We start from the raw sequence: 16,820 nt of genomic DNA, 5'->3' as shown, positions 1-16,820 counted from the left end.
AGGAAGAACTCAAGAGGCAGCAGTGAGAGGGTGGACTGTAAGGACAGGAGGACCTCTGGATGCGCACGAGTCAGAAAACTAAGTGGGTAAGTCTTTATCCACCCTGCTTCTCCACAGAGACCTCCTCCCCAGCCTTCCATATGCCCCCCCTGGACCTAAACTCCTACAGATGGCCCTCTGACTTTCCCCAACTATAGCACAGCAGCTTTTTATTCCAATCAAGGCTTCAGCAAAGACAAATCGATGTTGCACAATACACATTTGACACCTTCATACCAGCAACCCACACATTTGGTCCCCTCACCCAGTGAGCTCCATCCAACACGAGTTATGCTTGGTCCCTGGGTCACTCCTTTGAGCTAACGGACCCACAGCATAGCCACCAGAGCATGACAAATGTTTGTTTCTCAGGGTAGGAAACTTGAGTACTCTTCTCAGAGAAGACCGATGACACATTCTTGGGTTGCAGCCCAGGGCAGGAAATTCCCTCCAAAGACTGCTCCAGCCAAAGAGATGAAAAGCCAAGCATGTGAAGGCTTTGCCACTACAGGACAAGACATCTCTAGCTTTAAAAGCTGCTCCAGCCAGCATAGAGTAGTGTTGAACTGGAATCTTCACATCTTCTTACCAGATCAGTTCTGTACACTAGTTAGCTAAAGACATTGCATTACAGTGCTTGCATTATTGGTGTGCAAGAAGTCTTGGATAGTCCCCCTGGGTTTTTACCCTCTCCCTGCTTTATTTCCCTGAAGTCAACTCCACCAGCGGCAAGGGAGTAGTTCAAACAAGGGCAGGGTGTGTCTCTCCCCTCACCACCACTTAGGGCCAGGCACCAGGCTTGGCATCACATCACGTACCACGCTGCAGCTCCTGCTGCCACAGCAACACAAGCCGCCAGGATCAGTTGCACGATGGGTTGCTTTGCCAAGGCCACAACAGTGTGATAGGGACAACCAGCTGCTGCATTGCCTGCTAGAATAAAGAAAGCCTTATTAGTGCTGCAAGTCCTCTGCCACATTCACATGGCAGTCCTTGCATCACCCCAAGCCTACCCAGCTTGTCTGCATAGTAAGGGCATTTACGTATGTCTCCTTTCCCATCGTGGACTGGAACACCTCCATCTTGGGCTTCTTCCACCAGCGACCTGCCGATCTTGTCCAGTTCATCAAATACCTGCAAGCAGGCACAGTAAGCATGGAGTGAGCAAAACCAGACAGCTGCCATACAGACCCATGGAGAATGCAGAGAACTGGCAATAGCTGCTTCTACCTGCCTCCACCCAGATCCCAAATACAGCATTTGATACTCATTTCAGAGTGCCTTGCAGGCAGATGTGGTTACGCCTTATCTGGCATGCACTACAGCTCTGAGAAGGCACAGCCAATACCAAAACCATCAGGTTACCTGCTGCACGTGGGAGTATGGGGCAAAGAGCCCTCCCCTCCCTGCTGCCAGACCCTCTCTGGGATTACTGCTCCCGTTTGTGCAGTCCCTTCTACCTCTGCTGGAGGGCTTCTGTAAGGACCCTGATGAAGGAGCTTACCATATCCCACCTCACTTCAGATCAGCTGAGACCAGTGACATACTCCAAGCAGAGGTTACAGCTCACATCTGGTAACTATGCCTATGTTCATCCCCTGCTGAAGCTCAGTCATGTTTTATAACTGGCAAACACTTTGGGCAGTAACAGGGTTACAAACATTTCTGACCACCCCACAGGTGAGACGTGATGCACTGCACTCAGACTGAGTAAAGCCATCTCAGAGAGCTCTGTTCCCACCTCTACTTCAAAGCCACACAAGTTCATGGAAATCTTGCAGTGAAGTCATCTCAGCTCAGGCTCAAAGATTCCGTTGGAGTTTATGACATGAATTCCTGCCCAATACCAACCTCAACTCCTTAAACTAGTGAAAGATCTATTCAGACTAGGATCCCAAGCAGCAAAGGCACAATATCCTTTCCACCAGAATCCCTTCATCTGGTATCTCAGACAAACCACTATGGACACAAGGAATTTAGTACCTCCATGTTAAATCTGAAAGCTTTGTTGGCCTCTTCCACAATCCGTTCCTTGCAGTTCTTGTCCAAGTCTAGAGCATTCAGCCTTGCTCTGTACAGCTGCTTGAACTTCTGTGCATTGGAAATGTTTTCAAATGTGTAGAACTGGATCCCTTCCTCAGTAATGGGCAACTTGAGGGCCCTCTGGGCTACCTTCTTCAGCACTTGGCCACCTGAGAGGTCCCCCATGTAGCGTGTGTAAGCATGAGCCACTAGCAACTCAGGCTCATGCTGTCCCACATGATGGATTCTGTCCACATATTGCCGAGTTGCATCTGAACACTGTATTTTCTCTTTCCAGTCTTCTCCATAGAAATATTTCATGTCTTTGATCAATGCTTCTTTCCGGTGAAGCTCTAGAGGGAAATATAGAGGAGCAAACACTGGGTTGTCCTTATTGCGATCCATTTCTTCTTCCAGAGCACAGTATGTGAAGTAAAGTGCTGTGGTAGCCAGCTGTGGACAAAGCACAGTGAACATAAGTTGTTTGCTCTATTGCAGATCGCACCTTGTGACTACTCCATCCCTTCATGGAACTGGGCTACACAAGGAAACCCCAGGCTTGACACAAAACCAGCCTGGAGAGCCTGTACTAGGCACAGGGACTAGCTTCATCCTAAAGGTATCATTCACACCAACAGCCAAAGACTGACTGTGCCAAGACAGTACCCCACATCATCTCTTCTGCTCAGAACAGAGAACACTGACCTGAAAAAGCCCACACGGATTTTGCTCCATAAGCACAGAGCTTTTGCCACTGGTAGACATGCTGCAGCTGCCCCAAGCAGCCAGAAAGCCAGCACTTCCACCTAAGTGAAATTCTTCTGGGCCAGCATGCTCCTCGCCATCCCGAGTTCCAGCTGTTAGACACACTGAGCAGGACAGGGCCCTCCAGTAGTTGTGGCCATTCAGCCATGCCATCTAGAAATCAGTTTCCCCCCCGCCCCCCATCTACCCCTACACATGGGCCTGTGGTGTTCTGCCTCAGCAAGTCCCCAGCTATAGTCATGAAGTATAACAAAGTTCCTCTGCCAAGGCAGCAGAGCCACACTCACCTTGAAGAGCTCCTTCTTGATCCGTCCTTTCAGGAAGTCTTTGACAAACTGAGTATTCTCTGCACGGTCGTGGGATTCCTTAGTCCCCTCCTTCAGCAGCTCTGAAAGGTCAGTGGGGCTGCAGGCAAGCAGGGAGAGCTCCTTTCACTCCACTTCCACATACAGTCATGAGTTTGTCCTCGCTGAGTTTGGAAGGACCCTCCAGCCTCGCCATCCCAGGCTTAGTCTGGTGCAGGTTCACAACAGGGATCCTTTGGTCCAGCCCTGCTGGCTGGAACCACCATCACCCCCAGAAAGTGTCAGGATGGCAGCAGTCAGGGCTCCCACCTGAGCTAGAATTCACTCAGGAGTCCTGGTGCTGAGCAGGGGCTTTGACCCAGAATGCTGGAGAAATTGTGAAGGATTCTCAATTCCTTGCACTGGTGCTTTCACTCTCAACCCTGAGTCACAACACTAAAGGAGACCCTGAGCATATCAAGGGCAACTACCAGGACAGGATAAAGAGCAGTAAGGCCTTGCTAGTATATTTCTGGGTCTCTCTGCAGAAGAAGACAGCCTTGAGTAGGAGTGGATGGACACACACAGGCAGAACTTGAGCTTTTCTGACTGGGGCACCAAGGGTATTGCATTAATCATCTCAGAATGGCATGGGTTGAAAAGGACCTCAAAGATCATCTCATTCCAACCCCCTGCTATGTGCAGGGTCGCCAACCAGCAGACCAGGATGCCCAGAGCCACATCCAGCCTGGCCTTGAATGCCTCCAGGGATGGGGCATCCACAACCTCTCCGAGCAATCACTGGAGAAAAGATGAGAACCACTGACAAAACAGGGCAGGAACAATCTTTAAAAAGTATTCATCCTGAAATATGCTGTCTTCGCATGTTTCCACAAGCTCTCCTTCTAAAAAAACTTATGATCTTGGATCACAGCTACTGCACATACCTGGAATTCAGTAGTTATCAACACCTACACCCACAAAATGATGCCACAGTGCACCTTACCCTGTTTTTATGGCTGGTTTGCTACAGACAGCACGTTTATGTTAGCTGTAAAAAAAGACATTTTGAACGCTCCGTACTCATGCAAGTAACAGCTTAGACAAGACCTGAACACAACAGGAGAGCCAGGGAGCATTAACCTCTCATGAAGCTGAGCCTGTCAAGTCAGAGAGCAATCAATCAGCTCACTTCAGTATTCTGGAACCACCCTACTCACCCTTCTCATTTTCATATAAAGGAAAACTTTCCTTATAAAGTACAATTTAGAATGCTTTGAGTGCAGCTATTTGTTGTTTGGAGGGATAACCAAAAATTTTGTGTACCTTTGAAGAAGTTCTGCAGAACTTGCTCTGTCTACATCAGCTTACAAGAACAGCCTTTGCTCCTTTGCAGCCTTTGCATTTGTTCCTACTCTGTAGTAATGTACACCCTCAACTGCAGAGCAGCCTCAGTCCTGGCTGGACTGGTTTTCAGCTGGAGAACACCACAGATGAGCAAGTAGATCACTGAACTCGAGTTTGATATGCCCTGCCTTGCCCAAACCCAGCTCTGTGCCACATTACCAGACAATGCCAGCAGCACTCACCTGACATTGTCATCTTCCATTTCCTCATAGCGTAAGCTTTCCCCTTCATCTCCTCCTTCTGAATTCTCCATAACTGATGGCATTGCTGGTCTGTTCTACAGATCGGAGACACTGAAAGGCAAGATTAGAGAGGGATTTTAGAGGGAAGCTGCCTTAACAAAAGCAATAATGGGGAGGAAACACAGTCCAGCAGGGAGCCTTGCAGCTGCACCACCATGCGGGGTGGTGAGGAGCAGCCACCAGATGTTTTCACAAGAGCCTTCCCTGCAACAGAGAAGATTGTTCCAAAGCAGAGGTAGATCTTCTTTCTCATGTGATGTAGCAGCACGCACAAGAAGTACCCAGAGCCAGGAGCAAGATACTTGGCTTATACCAGCTGAACGCTCTGGCTTGGCCATAAATCCAGGCATCCCATTTATAAAATGGAGCTGTAATCAGCTTTGTGCTGATTACTCCCCCAAATTACAGGCAGCCTTGCCAGATGAGCAAGGAGCTAAGCTTCCTCCTGGCTCTTCAGCAAACCAGAGCTATAAGGGAGTCAGCTCTCCTCCCAACACTGAGTTCAGGCCTCCCTGATGGGCAGCATCTGGGGACAGGAGGAGAGCAGACCAGATAAACAAGTGAGAGCAAGCCAAGCAAGCTCACACAGAGCCTAAGCTGGCAGAACAGTTGGTGGCTCCACTCTCACAAGATGCAAACACAAAGCATGCTAGTTATAAATTAACTGCCCTCCAGTTCCTCACCCACTTCTAACCCTCTCAGGTGCCCTGGACACCCTGCAGAGCTCTGTCCCACAGAGCAGCTGGGGCTGATGACACATCCCCAGGTGTGGTATAGCACAGCACACAGCTGGGGCACATTACCAGGGTGAAATCTCCACCTGCGCTCAGACAGCCCTCCTGCTCACCCTGACAGCCTGGCTCAGGAGGCAGCACAGATCAGGACCATGCAGGACTAAAATGCACTGCTCTGTGACATGAGGTAGCCCCGTGCAGTAGGAAAAGTCGTGTGAGGTAAGAGTCCCACAGCCCCACTACCCTCCTACCCTTGGAAGGAGTTAACATGTAAAAAATCATTTAAGGACCAAGTGCTCTCGGACTTGCACCTCCCATGTCTTTTTTGGGGAAGCTCAGCTTGTGATGCTCATCTCCATAACAAAACAGCAATGAAGCCAGTGCTTTAGCACGCTTTGAAGACAGTACATGTACAGGAAAAGAAGGAAGTTTAATTTCTCCCAATACAGTCTCTAGTACAGACACCTCCTTGATGAGCCATGAATTGGAGACAAGGCAGCACCAATCAAATCTGCACCTTTTGCAGTATGATGACACCGTAGGAGAACTCAGAGGAGAGGAAAATAAAAACATTTTAACTCCCCTGTCACTGCAAACCCTCAGCAACTGAAATCCCACAACGCAGTCACTGGTCAAAGCAACGTTCTCCTGGAGCACTCACTCCTCTGAAAGAGGCAGTGTCCTACGCATACAGGGGGAGCTCCCAGCAGCTGCCTGCTGGTGCTTCAGGGGTTGGAGCATTGCTTCATTTGCTATGAAGCTCCTGGCTGACATTCAGAGTAAACACAGTCCCCAGCAGCCTGCCTGGGAGGGATCCAGCAGCCACAGGACAGGAGGGCTGGAGAAGATTTGGTACAGAACAGCTCAGCGCTCCAAATATTTCTTTTCCAATAACAGCACTCAGTCCCTCCTGTAAAATATCCCCACCTCGTCTAGCCAGCAGTTTGTTTTCCTCTACACACAATTGCACAGCAAGCTTCACACTCAACATGCATGGCTGTTGTTCTCAGATACTCAACGTGAATAATTCTATGCCTTCTGAAGGAATCCAAGAGGCACTGCTGCAGTACGGAAGCAAGACTGGAAGTCCTGGCTTCGCTCAGACACTCTCATCAGCTCAGTAGCCGACAGAACAACCACTCAATACAGAGCTCATCTCCGCTATTCGACCAGCACACGACTCCAAATGCACACAGCTAGGATCCTCGCTTTAAAGCAGCAGAGCACGACTGCACCTACCCAAACATCTCTGAAGGTGGGTTGGGGGGGACAGACCCCAGAACTCCAGGCTTGAGGTCATGACTAAATAACTTGGGGCAGCTTCACCCCTCCTCCTCCTGCTGGGTAGGGCAGCTGGAAACAGAGACCCACGGCACAAACAGCTGCGTTACCAGATCCCACCTGGATTTAAGGCTCCACCTGGAGCTGGGTCGTATTCCGAGCCCAAGCAAACACCACTTCTGTCTCCCAGAGCCGCAGTCCAGCAGGTCAGCGCACTGATTGAGGCAGGAAGGAAGCACCTGCTGAGACCACAGGTCAGCTGTGCAGCCCTGCCGTTCAGCAGGCAGCCCTCACGGGTCGCGTCCTGTCGGGCAGCGCAGTGCGACACACGCGGATAGAAGAGCCTCGCTCCGGGCCGAGCAGCAGCACTTACGGCCGATGGACGAAACGCAGCAGCGCGTGGAGCGGTGAGGCCCGAACGAGGCGCCCGTCTCACCCGACAGCACAGCAGCAGCGCCTCCGCAGCCGCCACCGTCCCGACGAAGGCAGCGCGGTGCGGCCCCACGACCGCTCCGCCACCGCCAGCCCGGCCCGCAGGCCCGGTACCCAGACAGCGCTAGGAAGGGGCCGGCAGACACCGCGAGCGCCCCTGGGCACCGCGACGCGCCCCGAGGCCTCAGCCCGGCCGCGCCCCGGGTCACCGCTACCTCAGCGCGGCCCCGGCCCGGCCGCGTTGCCATGGAGAAGCGCCGCGCACTCACCCGCCGCCGCCCGCTCGCGCTGTGCCCCGCGGCGCAAGACAAAGGCTCGGCGCCGCCGGCCCGCATTTACCCCGCGAGAGAGAGCTGTGATTGGAGGAGGCGGCTGACGTCACAGCGGGGGCTCGCGCTTCCGCTCTGCCCCACCTCGTCGGCAGCCAATGGCGACATCGGACGTCACGGCAAGCCCCGCCCCCGGTTTGACGCTGCGCAGGCGCGGACGGCGGCGCGCCCTCCGACCCGCGCGGCCGATCGGCTGAGCACGTGACCGCACGGCACCGAGTTCGCGTCCGGAGCTGATCCGGCTGCTCCGCTGCGAGATGAAACGTAAGCGAGGATGGCAGGAACAAAGCCCAGGCTACACGGTGGGGGCTAAAGATGCACGGCGAAAATGCTTTTTAATGAAGGGTTTTATTTATAAGTTTTAGAAATAATTAAACCTCATTAACGTACGATTTAATGCTTATTCACATTCGGAAAGAGCGCTCGACTCTCACGTCTTCAAAGCTGAAAGTCGGGGACGCCCTCAGGGAGCGCCGTGCGGCTGCTCCGCCCACAGCCCGGCGAAGGGACGGCCCCAAAAGGAGCCCCATGCAGAGCCCAGAGCAGCCCGCAGGCTACGGACAGACAGACGGACACTCAGACCAACTGCTCAGTGATCCGGCACACCGTCAGACACAGCCATGGTTGGCAGCAGCACGGGGCTTTGGACTTCTCCATGCTACGGGCACAGCACTCAGACTGGAGAAGGTCAATCAGAGCCACGGAAGAAAGCAGCTTTTCTTTACCCAAATCAGAGCTTTGCAGGCTCTGAGATCCCTCCCTCTGTCGGTTCGGAGGGGAGAGGGAAAGGAGAGGAGAGGGAGGGGAGGGGAGAGAGAGAGGAGAGGGAGGGGAGGGGAAAGAGAGAGAGAGGAGAGGGAGGGGAGGGGAGGGGAGAGAGAGAGAGAGGAGAGGGAGGGGAGAGAGAGAGAGAGAGAGGAGAGGGAGGGGAGGGGAGAGAGAGAGAGGAGAGGGAGGGGAGGGGAGAGAGAGAGAGGAGAGGGAGGGGAGGGGAGAGAGAGAGAGAGGAGAGGGAGGGGAGGGGAGAGAGAGAGAGAGGAGAGGGAGGGGAGGGGAGAGAGAGAGAGAGGAGAGGGAGGGGAGGGGAGAGAGAGAGAGAGGAGAGGGAGGGGAGGGGAGAGAGAGAGAGAGGAGAGGGAGGGGAGGGGAGAGAGAGAGAGAGGAGAGGGAGGGGAGGGGAGAGAGAGAGAGGAGAGGGAGGGGAGGGGAGAGAGAGAGGAGAGGGAGGGGAGGGGAGAGAGAGAGAGAGGAGAGGGAGGGGAGGGGAGAGAGAGAGAGGAGAGGGAGGGGAGGGGAGAGAGAGAGAGAGGAGAGGGAGGGGAGGGGAGAGAGAGAGAGAGGAGAGGGAGGGGAGGGGAGAGAGAGGGAGGGGAGAGGGAGGAGAGGGAGGGGAGAGGGAGGGGAGGGGAGAGAGAGGGAGGGGAGAGGGAGGGGAGGGGAGAGAGAGGGAGGGGAGAGGGAGGGGAGGGGAGAGAGAGGGAGGGGAGAGGGAGGGGAGGGGAGAGAGAGGGAGGGGAGAGGGAGGGGAGAGGGAGGGGAGAGGGAGGGGAGGGGAGAGAGAGGGAGGGGAGAGGGAGGGGAGAGAGAGGGAGGGGAGAGGGAGGGGAGAGAGAGAGAGGGGAGGGGAGGGGAGAGAGAGAGAGAGGAGAGGGAGGGGAGGGGAGAGAGAGAGAGAGGAGAGGGAGGGGAGGGGAGAGAGAGAGAGGAGAGGGAGGGGAGGGGAGAGAGAGGGAGGGGGAGGGGAGGGGAGAGAGAGGGAGGGGAGAGGGAGGGGAGGGGAGAGAGAGGGAGGGGAGAGGGAGGGGAGAGGGAGGGGAGAGGGAGGGGAGGGGAGAGGGAGGGGAGAGGGAGGGGAGGGGAGAGAGAGGGAGGGGGGAGGGGAGGGGAGAGAGAGGGAGGGGGGAGGGGAGGGGAGAGAGAGGGAGGGGAGAGGGAGGGAGGGGAGAGGGAGGGGAGAGGGAGGGGAGGGGAGAGGGAGGGGAGAGGGAGGGGAGAGGGAGGGGAGGGGAGGGGAGAGGGAGGGGAGAGGGAGGGGAGAGGGAGGGGAGGGGAGAGAGAGGGAGGGGAGAGGGAGGGGAGGGGAGAGGGAGGGGAGGGGAGAGGGAGGGGAGGGGAGAGAGGAGAGGGAGGGGAGGGGAGAGAGGAGAGGGAGGGGAGGGGAGAGAGGAGAGGGAGGGGAGGGGAGAGAGGAGAGGGAGGGGAGGGGAGAGAGGAGAGGGAGGGGAGGGGAGAGAGGAGAGGGAGGGGAGGGGAGATAGAGAGAGGGAGGGGAGGGGAGAGAGAGAGAGAGGGAGGGGAGGGGAGAGAGAGAGAGGAGAGGGAGGGGAGGGGAGAGAGAGAGAGAGGAGAGGGAGGGGAGGGGAGAGAGAGAGAGAGGAGAGGGAGGGGAGGGGAGAGAGAGAGAGAGGAGAGGGAGGGGAGGGGAGAGAGAGAGAGGAGAGGGAGGGGAGAGAGAGAGGAGAGGGAGGGGAGGGGAGAGAGAGAGGAGAGGGAGGGGAGGGGAGAGAGAGAGGAGAGGGAGGGGAGGGGAGAGAGAGAGGAGAGGGAGGGGAGGGGAGAGAGAGAGGAGAGGGAGGGGAGGGGAGAGAGAGAGGAGAGGGAGGGGAGGGGAGAGAGAGAGGAGAGGGAGGGGAGGGGAGAGAGAGAGGAGAGGGAGGGGAGGGGAGGGGAGAGAGAGAGGAGAGGGAGGGGAGGGGAGAGAGAGAGGGGAGGGGAGAGGGAGGGGAGGGGAGAGGGAGGGGAGGGGAGAGAGGAGAGGGAGGGGAGGGGAGAGAGGAGAGGGAGGGGAGGGGAGAGAGGAGAGGGAGGGGAGGGGAGAGAGGAGAGGGAGGGGAGGGGAGATAGAGAGAGGGAGGGGAGGGGAGAGAGAGAGAGAGGGAGGGGAGGGGAGAGAGAGAGAGGGAGGGGAGGGGAGAGAGAGAGAGAGGAGAGGGAGGGGAGGGGAGAGAGAGAGAGAGGAGAGGGAGGGGAGGGGAGAGAGAGAGAGAGGAGAGGGAGGGGAGGGGAGAGAGAGAGAGAGGAGAGGGAGGGGAGGGGAGAGAGAGAGGAGAGGGAGGGGACGGGAGAGAGAGAGGAGAGGGAGGGGAGGGGAGAGAGAGAGGAGAGGGAGGGGAGGGGAGAGAGAGAGGAGAGGGAGGGGAGGGGAGAGAGAGAGGAGAGGGAGGGGAGGGGAGAGAGAGAGGAGAGGGAGGGGAGGGGAGGGGAGAGAGAGAGGAGAGGGAGGGGAGGGGAGAGAGAGAGGAGAGGGAGGGGAGGGGAGAGAGAGAGGAGAGGGAGGGGAGGGGAGAGAGAGAGGAGAGGGAGGGGAGGGGAGAGAGAGAGGAGAGGGAGGGGAGGGGAGGGGAGAGAGAGAGGAGAGGGAGGGGAGGGGAGAGAGAGAGGAGAGGGAGGGGAGGGGAGAGAGAGAGGAGAGGGAGGGGAGGGGAGAGAGAGAGGAGAGGGAGGGGAGGGGAGAGAGAGAGGAGAGGGAGGGGAGGGGAGGGGAGAGAGAGAGGAGAGGGAGGGGAGGGGAGGGGAGAGAGAGAGGAGAGGGAGGGGAGGGGAGAGAGAGGAGAGGGAGGGGAGGGGAGAGAGAGAGGAGAGGGAGGGGAGGGGAGAGAGAGAGGAGAGGGAGGGGAGGGGAGGGGAGAGAGAGAGGAGAGGGAGGGGAGGGGAGGGGAGAGAGAGAGGAGAGGGAGGGGAGGGGAGGGGAGAGAGAGAGGAGAGGGAGGGGAGGGGAGAGAGAGAGGAGAGGGAGGGGAGGGGAGAGAGAGAGGAGAGGGAGGGGAGGGGAGAGAGAGAGGAGAGGGAGGGGAGGGGAGAGAGAGAGGAGAGGGAGGGGAGGGGAGAGAGAGAGGAGAGGGAGGGGAGGGGAGAGAGAGAGGAGAGGGAGGGGACGGGAGAGAGAGAGGAGAGGGAGGGGAGGGGAGAGAGAGAGGAGAGGGAGGGGAGGGGAGAGAGAGAGGAGAGGGAGGGGAGGGGAGAGAGAGAGGAGAGGGAGGGGAGGGGAGAGAGAGGAGAGGGAGGGGAGGGGAGGGGAGAAAAAGAGAGAGGAGGGGAGGGGAGGGGAGAGGTGGGGAGGGGAAATATATGGGAGGAGAGGAGAGGAGAGGAGAGGAGAGGAGAGGAGAGGAGAGGAGAGGAGAGGAGAGGAGAGGAGAGGAGAGGAGAGGAGAGGAGAGGAGAGGAGAGGAGAGGAGAGGAGAGGAGAGGAGAGGAGAGGAGAGGAGAGGAGAGGAGAGGAGAGGAGAGGAGAGGAGAGGAGAGGAGAGGAGAGGAGGCGTATTTCCCTTCCTCTAAAGTACACCGATATTCTGCCCTTCTCAAATGACTCCCTTCTCTGCCAAGAGCTCTCCCACCTCCTTCCCCCCACCTCCACTTCAGCTCTTTGCAGCCTTCCTCCACCTCTACCTTTCAGGATTTGTTCTCTTAAAAAGAAACCGCTTTCACCCCCCACAAGCAGCACATTCAATAGCAAAAGGAGAGAGAGAGAGAGACGCTGGGCTCTGCTCCCAGGGATGGCAGCAAGCATCGGGCCAAACCACCGCACGCCCTCGGTCCTCCTAGGGCTCCCCGGCCCGGTGGATGTGCTGGTGCCGGAGCAGCGCGGAGCTGACGGTGAAGCCCTTCCCGCAGTCAGCACAGCTGTAGGGCCGCTCCCCGCTGTGGATGCGGCGGTGCTGGATGAGGTGGGCGCTCTGCCGAAAGCTGTCCCCGCAGTCGGAGCAGGCGTAGGGCCTCTCCCCGGTGTGGACCCTGCGGTGACGGAGCAGGGCTGACCTCCACAAGAAGCTCTTCCCGCACTCCGCACACTCGAAGGGCCGCTCCCCGGTGTGGAAGCGGCGGTGCTGGATGAGGTGAGAGCTCACCGTGAAGCTCTTCCCGCACTCGCTGCAGCCGTAAGGGCGCTCGCCCAGGTGGAACCGCCGGTGCTGGATAAGGGCAGAACTCACCGCGAAGCTCTTCCCGCACTCGGAGCACTCGTAGGGTTTCTCCCCGCTGTGAACCCGCTGGTGCTTCATGAGCTCGGAGCTCTGGCTGAAGCTCTTCCCGCACTCCGCACACTTGTAGGGTTTCTCCCCGCTGTGAACCCGCTGGTGCCGCGTGAGGGCTGAGCTCACGCTGAAGCTCTTCCCGCACTCACTGCACTCATAGGGTTTCTCCCCGGTGTGCACTCGTCGGTGCTGGACAAGCTGAGAGTTCCCAGAGAAGCATTTCCCACACTCTGTGCATTTGTAGGGCTTCTCCCCTGTATGGGTTACCTGGTGGCGGATCAGTTTGGAGCTCATGCTGAAGCTCTTCCCGCACTCGGCACAGGCGTAGGGCCGCTCCCCAGTGTGGGTCCTCTGGTGCTGGATGAGGTGTGAGCGCTGCCTGAAGCTCTCCCCGCAGTCGGTGCAGGTGAAGGGTTTCTCTCCAGTGTGGATCCTCCGATGCTGGATGAGGTTGGAGCTCACCCGAAAGCTCTTCCCGCAGTCCCCACATATTGTCAGTTTCGCCGCAGCAGGATTTCTCTGCTGGATGATATCTGGCAGCCTCCTGAAGCTCTTCCCACGTACCATCACCCTCTTCCCCAGGGGAGGTTTCTGAACCCTTTCTGACTTGTGTAGGTGAGCCAGATCCTGTCCAGGACTCTGAGAGCTCTTCTCCTTGGGAAGTGCTGGCAGTAAACCCTCGGGCTTTGCTGACCCAGGAATGCCCCAGTGGGGATTCTTCTCTTTCTTGCTCTCAATCCCATCCTCAGCTGTAAGAAAATGAGAATCCAGATAATGTCACATGCAAGAAAGGAAGCCTTGGACAAGGGAAATCAAAAGGGGCCAAATTCTAAAAATTCAACAGCTTGAATTTAAGGTTAAAACATTCTGATAATCCCCCCCCCCCACACCTTCTCGGGGGATTTTGCAGTGTTCACAGCATCAGGAACAAACTCTGGAAATTATCCAGGGCTTACTGTCACATCACAGCTAAAAGCTTAGTGCTCAAATGGAAAAGATAGCTGCTATTCTGGGATATTATATCTAAAAATATTAGAAACTGGACAGAGAAAGGCCATAAAGAACTGCCTCGTGCAGCAGGCACAGGCAAATACCCTCTTACTCACAAAGTCTTAGAGAACCACCACTGACAGAAATCTATGCCACACAGGCTCAAGGTCACTTGAAAGCCTTTCCAGGGCAAGGCGCCTGCAGGGATTTCTAGGGCGTTTATGCAGAGCAGTGACTGTTTCCAGCTCACTACTGAAGTGTGGTTTGATGAGCATCCTAAAAGGATCAAAAACCTGAATCCCCAACAGTGCTGTGGGCTTTGCAGGCTTATACCTTAAACTAGTCAGACAGGAGGGAGAAATGGCAACATGGATAATTGCAGAAAAGCTTAGGCTGGTGGGGACCTTAAAGATCATGCAGCTCCACCCCCCTGCCATGGGCTGGGTGCCAACTACTGGACCAGGCTGCCCAGGATCCCACCCATCCCAGCCTTGAATGCCTCCAGGGATGGATGTATCATCACATAGGTCAACCAGACCAATAGATTGCCATGCGATCTCTACACTTCCAGGGATGACTTGCTGCTGACTATACATAAACTCAAAATATGGAATGGGCTGAGAAGTAAAGCTGCAGAAACAGAGACTTCCAGTTTTTTTTCTAAAGTGGGATAGATTTGACTGCTGTTTCCTGATACTCTGAAAACTCTTGTGAAATAAACTGGCAACATATCGGCCCTGTGGGATGGATGCACAAACCACAGATGCTTCCTGTGGTCTGGCAGAGCTGTGATAAGGAACAGTGTGCCTTGGAAGAGGAGAGCCAGTACTGAGTTGTAAGCAGGCAATTAAGGAAGGAGAGTCTACAATTTTTAACCAAACCAATATATGTACCTATTCAATCTTCCTCTTTCTAGTCAGTGTAAGAAAACATCACAATATGATTTCACAGAGAACTCCTAAGTGGTTTTTCATAGCAATCTGGTGTGGTTCCTTCATGGTTTTCATCAATGTAATCCCCTGAAAGAAACAGAAATGGGAGCGTTGCTGTTCACCACGAAGGCGCTTCCATTTGACTGCTGTTACATCCATCCAGGCCTGGAAGAAAAGCGAATGATGATATCCAAAGGGATGACATTTTTGGCAGGCCAGTGTGAAGCTCTTGACCTCTGCATCAGACTTACTTGGGAAAGATCAGAAGTTTTAAGCTTCCTATCACAGTGACTACTGGAATGGCTCCAGCTCTCCATCCTGGAACTTCTACGACCGTTTTTGTCTGATGCCTGACCTATCTGACATCTTCACCGGCACCCAGGACAAGTTGTTTGTAAAAGGTTGAATCAACATCATGATGAGCGGAAGTCACTGGAAGGATGAGCACGTTGAGGAGGTGTCACCGTGTACCGATTCCCTTCTCTGGCATCATCCATTTCTGGCCAGTCCTGGGATCCCTAAGACATGGCTTAGGCTTGGGTCTAAGCCAGCAGGGCTTGCTCATAGAACTTCACAACGCAGCTGGACTCCTGGCTGTTGTACCTCATTGTCAGGTGGCTGGATGTGATGGCAGAGGGGGGCCTTGAGGCAACATGCAGGGAGCGGGAAGCCCAGCAGACCTTCCAAGCAAATGAGCAAAAGCTGGAATAGGAGATTTCGTGACAGATGACCAAGGAAGGCACACTGGGGAAGGGCCAGCACGGCCTTCGGAAAGAGAAGTCTCACCTTATGAACCACAGAGCTCTTCAGAGGCGCCATCTGTTTTAGCACAAGGGAGATGTGGTGTCCAAAAGAATTCCTGAACATTTGCCCTTCACGTGAACTGAAGACGACACGAAGCTGCTACACAAGGAGCGACCCAAAATAACGTGGTGATGGAGGGAAAGGGGAAGAGGAAAGATCTGCTGGTGATTCCATGCCACTCAGGGCCAAAGAGACGAATGCAGACTGCGAGGATCAGAAGGTCAGGGCACTGACCAGCCAGGTGATGGCAATGACAGCTGAACGGAGCTGGGAGGGGGGAAGCTCTGCACCTTGTGCTGAGCCTGGGCTGATCTCGGTGCCGTGCTGGATCAGCAAACAAAGGAGGTCCACAAGGCACGTGGAGGTGCGGCACGGCCAGCTCCTCCACCCGCCGACAGCCCAGGTTGGTGCAGGCAGAGCCGGACCGCCTTACCTGGGCAGCAGCCGCGCAGAGCCGCCCGCCCCTCGCAGGCACGCAGACGGGAGAACCACCGCTCCGCCTTCGGGTCCGCGTGGGAGATCATGTCCGTCCCCGAGGTCCTGCAGGCGGGCAGGGAGGCCGGCCCAGCTCCGCCCGGTAACGGGGAGCTACAACAGCGGGTCCGACCGGCGCGGGCCTCGGCCACGGCGTCCTCAGCCCCGCGGGCGCTGCGGGACGAACGGCACCGCCAGCCGCCCGGCACGGCCGGCGTGCGGGGTCACGTGACGGCGGCGGCCAATGGCGCGCGGAGCTTTCGCCTCCGAGGGCGGCGGGAAATGGCGGCTGGCTGCCAGCTTTCCTCACCTGTCGGTGTCAGAAGCGTCAGAGCCCAGCGAGGTCCCCAGTGTGACAGAGAGATGCCCTTCACTCTGTCAGCTACTAGCAGGAAAATACAGATGCATCACCTGTGCTGGTGCAGCAGGAACAGAGGTTTCTGTCACATCAGCTGTGTTTCACACTGGCATTTAATGCTTAGGACTCTTCTTGCCTGAAATAAAAGGCAGATCAGCTTCCTAGAGAAGTAGTGAGAAGAAAAAAACGAAGGGATCTGGGTGTTTGTGTTAGCACAGGGAGGAAAATATTCACAGCAAACAGTCCTGGCTGCGTGACAAAGACATTGCAGCACAGAGCACTGGGGTTATTTTTCATCTGCCCGGACCTGAGTGACAACTCTGAACCGTGCAAATGATCGAACATCTTCCAAAATGAAAAGTCAGATAGCACAAAAGAAGAACATTTCTAGGAAGGTTTCTGCTAGGTGAACAGCAAACACCCACCCGAGGTGGCATTACAGACACTTCATTGCAGAAGTTCAGTGAATAAGACAAACTTGAAGGCAGGATAACAACCAACTCCTTCCCGGAAGAAATTATCCAAAGGGGATCAAAGCAGAATTTGGGGAATCTGTACCTGGGCTCAATGTCCTGCTGACAGATAAGGACCTACTGGGTGTGCTGTGTCAGGCTGCAGGGGAGCCCTGGGTGCTCAGAGTGGAGATGTGGCCTTTGGTGTTGTATGGTACAATAAGAAAGGGAGAGGTGGGCTTGTGCTGAGCTCAGGCAAGGACTGTGTTAATGTTCCTTTCTGAGATGAATGTGTTCAAGCT

At 55.8% G+C, this 16,820-nt stretch overlaps 2 protein-coding genes across 6 annotated transcripts; both read right to left on the bottom strand.

The window, feature by feature from the left end:
- Window positions 1–192: 192 nt before the first annotated feature.
- On the bottom strand, window positions 193–7,605 carry HMOX2 (heme oxygenase 2). Of its 5 annotated transcripts, none has more exons than XM_090151641.1 (6): window positions 7,476–7,605; window positions 4,700–4,810; window positions 3,114–3,231; window positions 2,023–2,514; window positions 1,053–1,173; window positions 193–972 (listed from the first exon to the last, which is right to left on the bottom strand). In XM_090151641.1, exons 2-6 carry the CDS (start codon window positions 4,780–4,782, stop codon window positions 845–847), a joined length of 942 nt encoding a protein of 313 aa, XP_090007767.1. In that variant the 5' UTR covers window positions 4,783–4,810; window positions 7,476–7,605; the 3' UTR covers window positions 193–844. The 5 variants fall into 5 exon arrangements, with proteins under 5 accessions (XP_090007767.1, XP_090007768.1, XP_031451108.2 ...); XM_090151642.1 differs by having other exon boundaries at window positions 193–969; XM_031595248.2 differs by lacking the exon at window positions 7,476–7,605 and adding an exon at window positions 7,148–7,432.
- A 4,152-nt stretch (window positions 7,606–11,757) lies between these two features.
- Window positions 11,758–15,930, bottom strand: LOC116230243 (uncharacterized). The gene is made up of 3 exons (XM_090151640.1): window positions 15,668–15,930; window positions 12,467–13,257; window positions 11,758–12,361 (listed from the first exon to the last, which is right to left on the bottom strand). The coding sequence occupies exons 1-3, from the start codon at window positions 15,756–15,758 to the stop codon at window positions 12,077–12,079; spliced, it is 1,167 nt and encodes a 388-aa protein (XP_090007766.1). The 5' UTR covers window positions 15,759–15,930; the 3' UTR covers window positions 11,758–12,076.
- Window positions 15,931–16,820: the final 890 nt, after the last annotated feature.

The sequence above is a fragment of the Phasianus colchicus genome, chromosome 16, assembly GCF_987193195.1.
Source record: "Phasianus colchicus chromosome 16, bPhaCol1.hap1.1, whole genome shotgun sequence".
In the NCBI taxonomy this organism is placed as follows: domain Eukaryota; kingdom Metazoa; phylum Chordata; class Aves; order Galliformes; family Phasianidae; genus Phasianus; species Phasianus colchicus.
The sequence above is the reverse complement of the archived record's forward strand: the minus strand, read 5'-3'. Positions and strand labels throughout refer to the sequence as shown.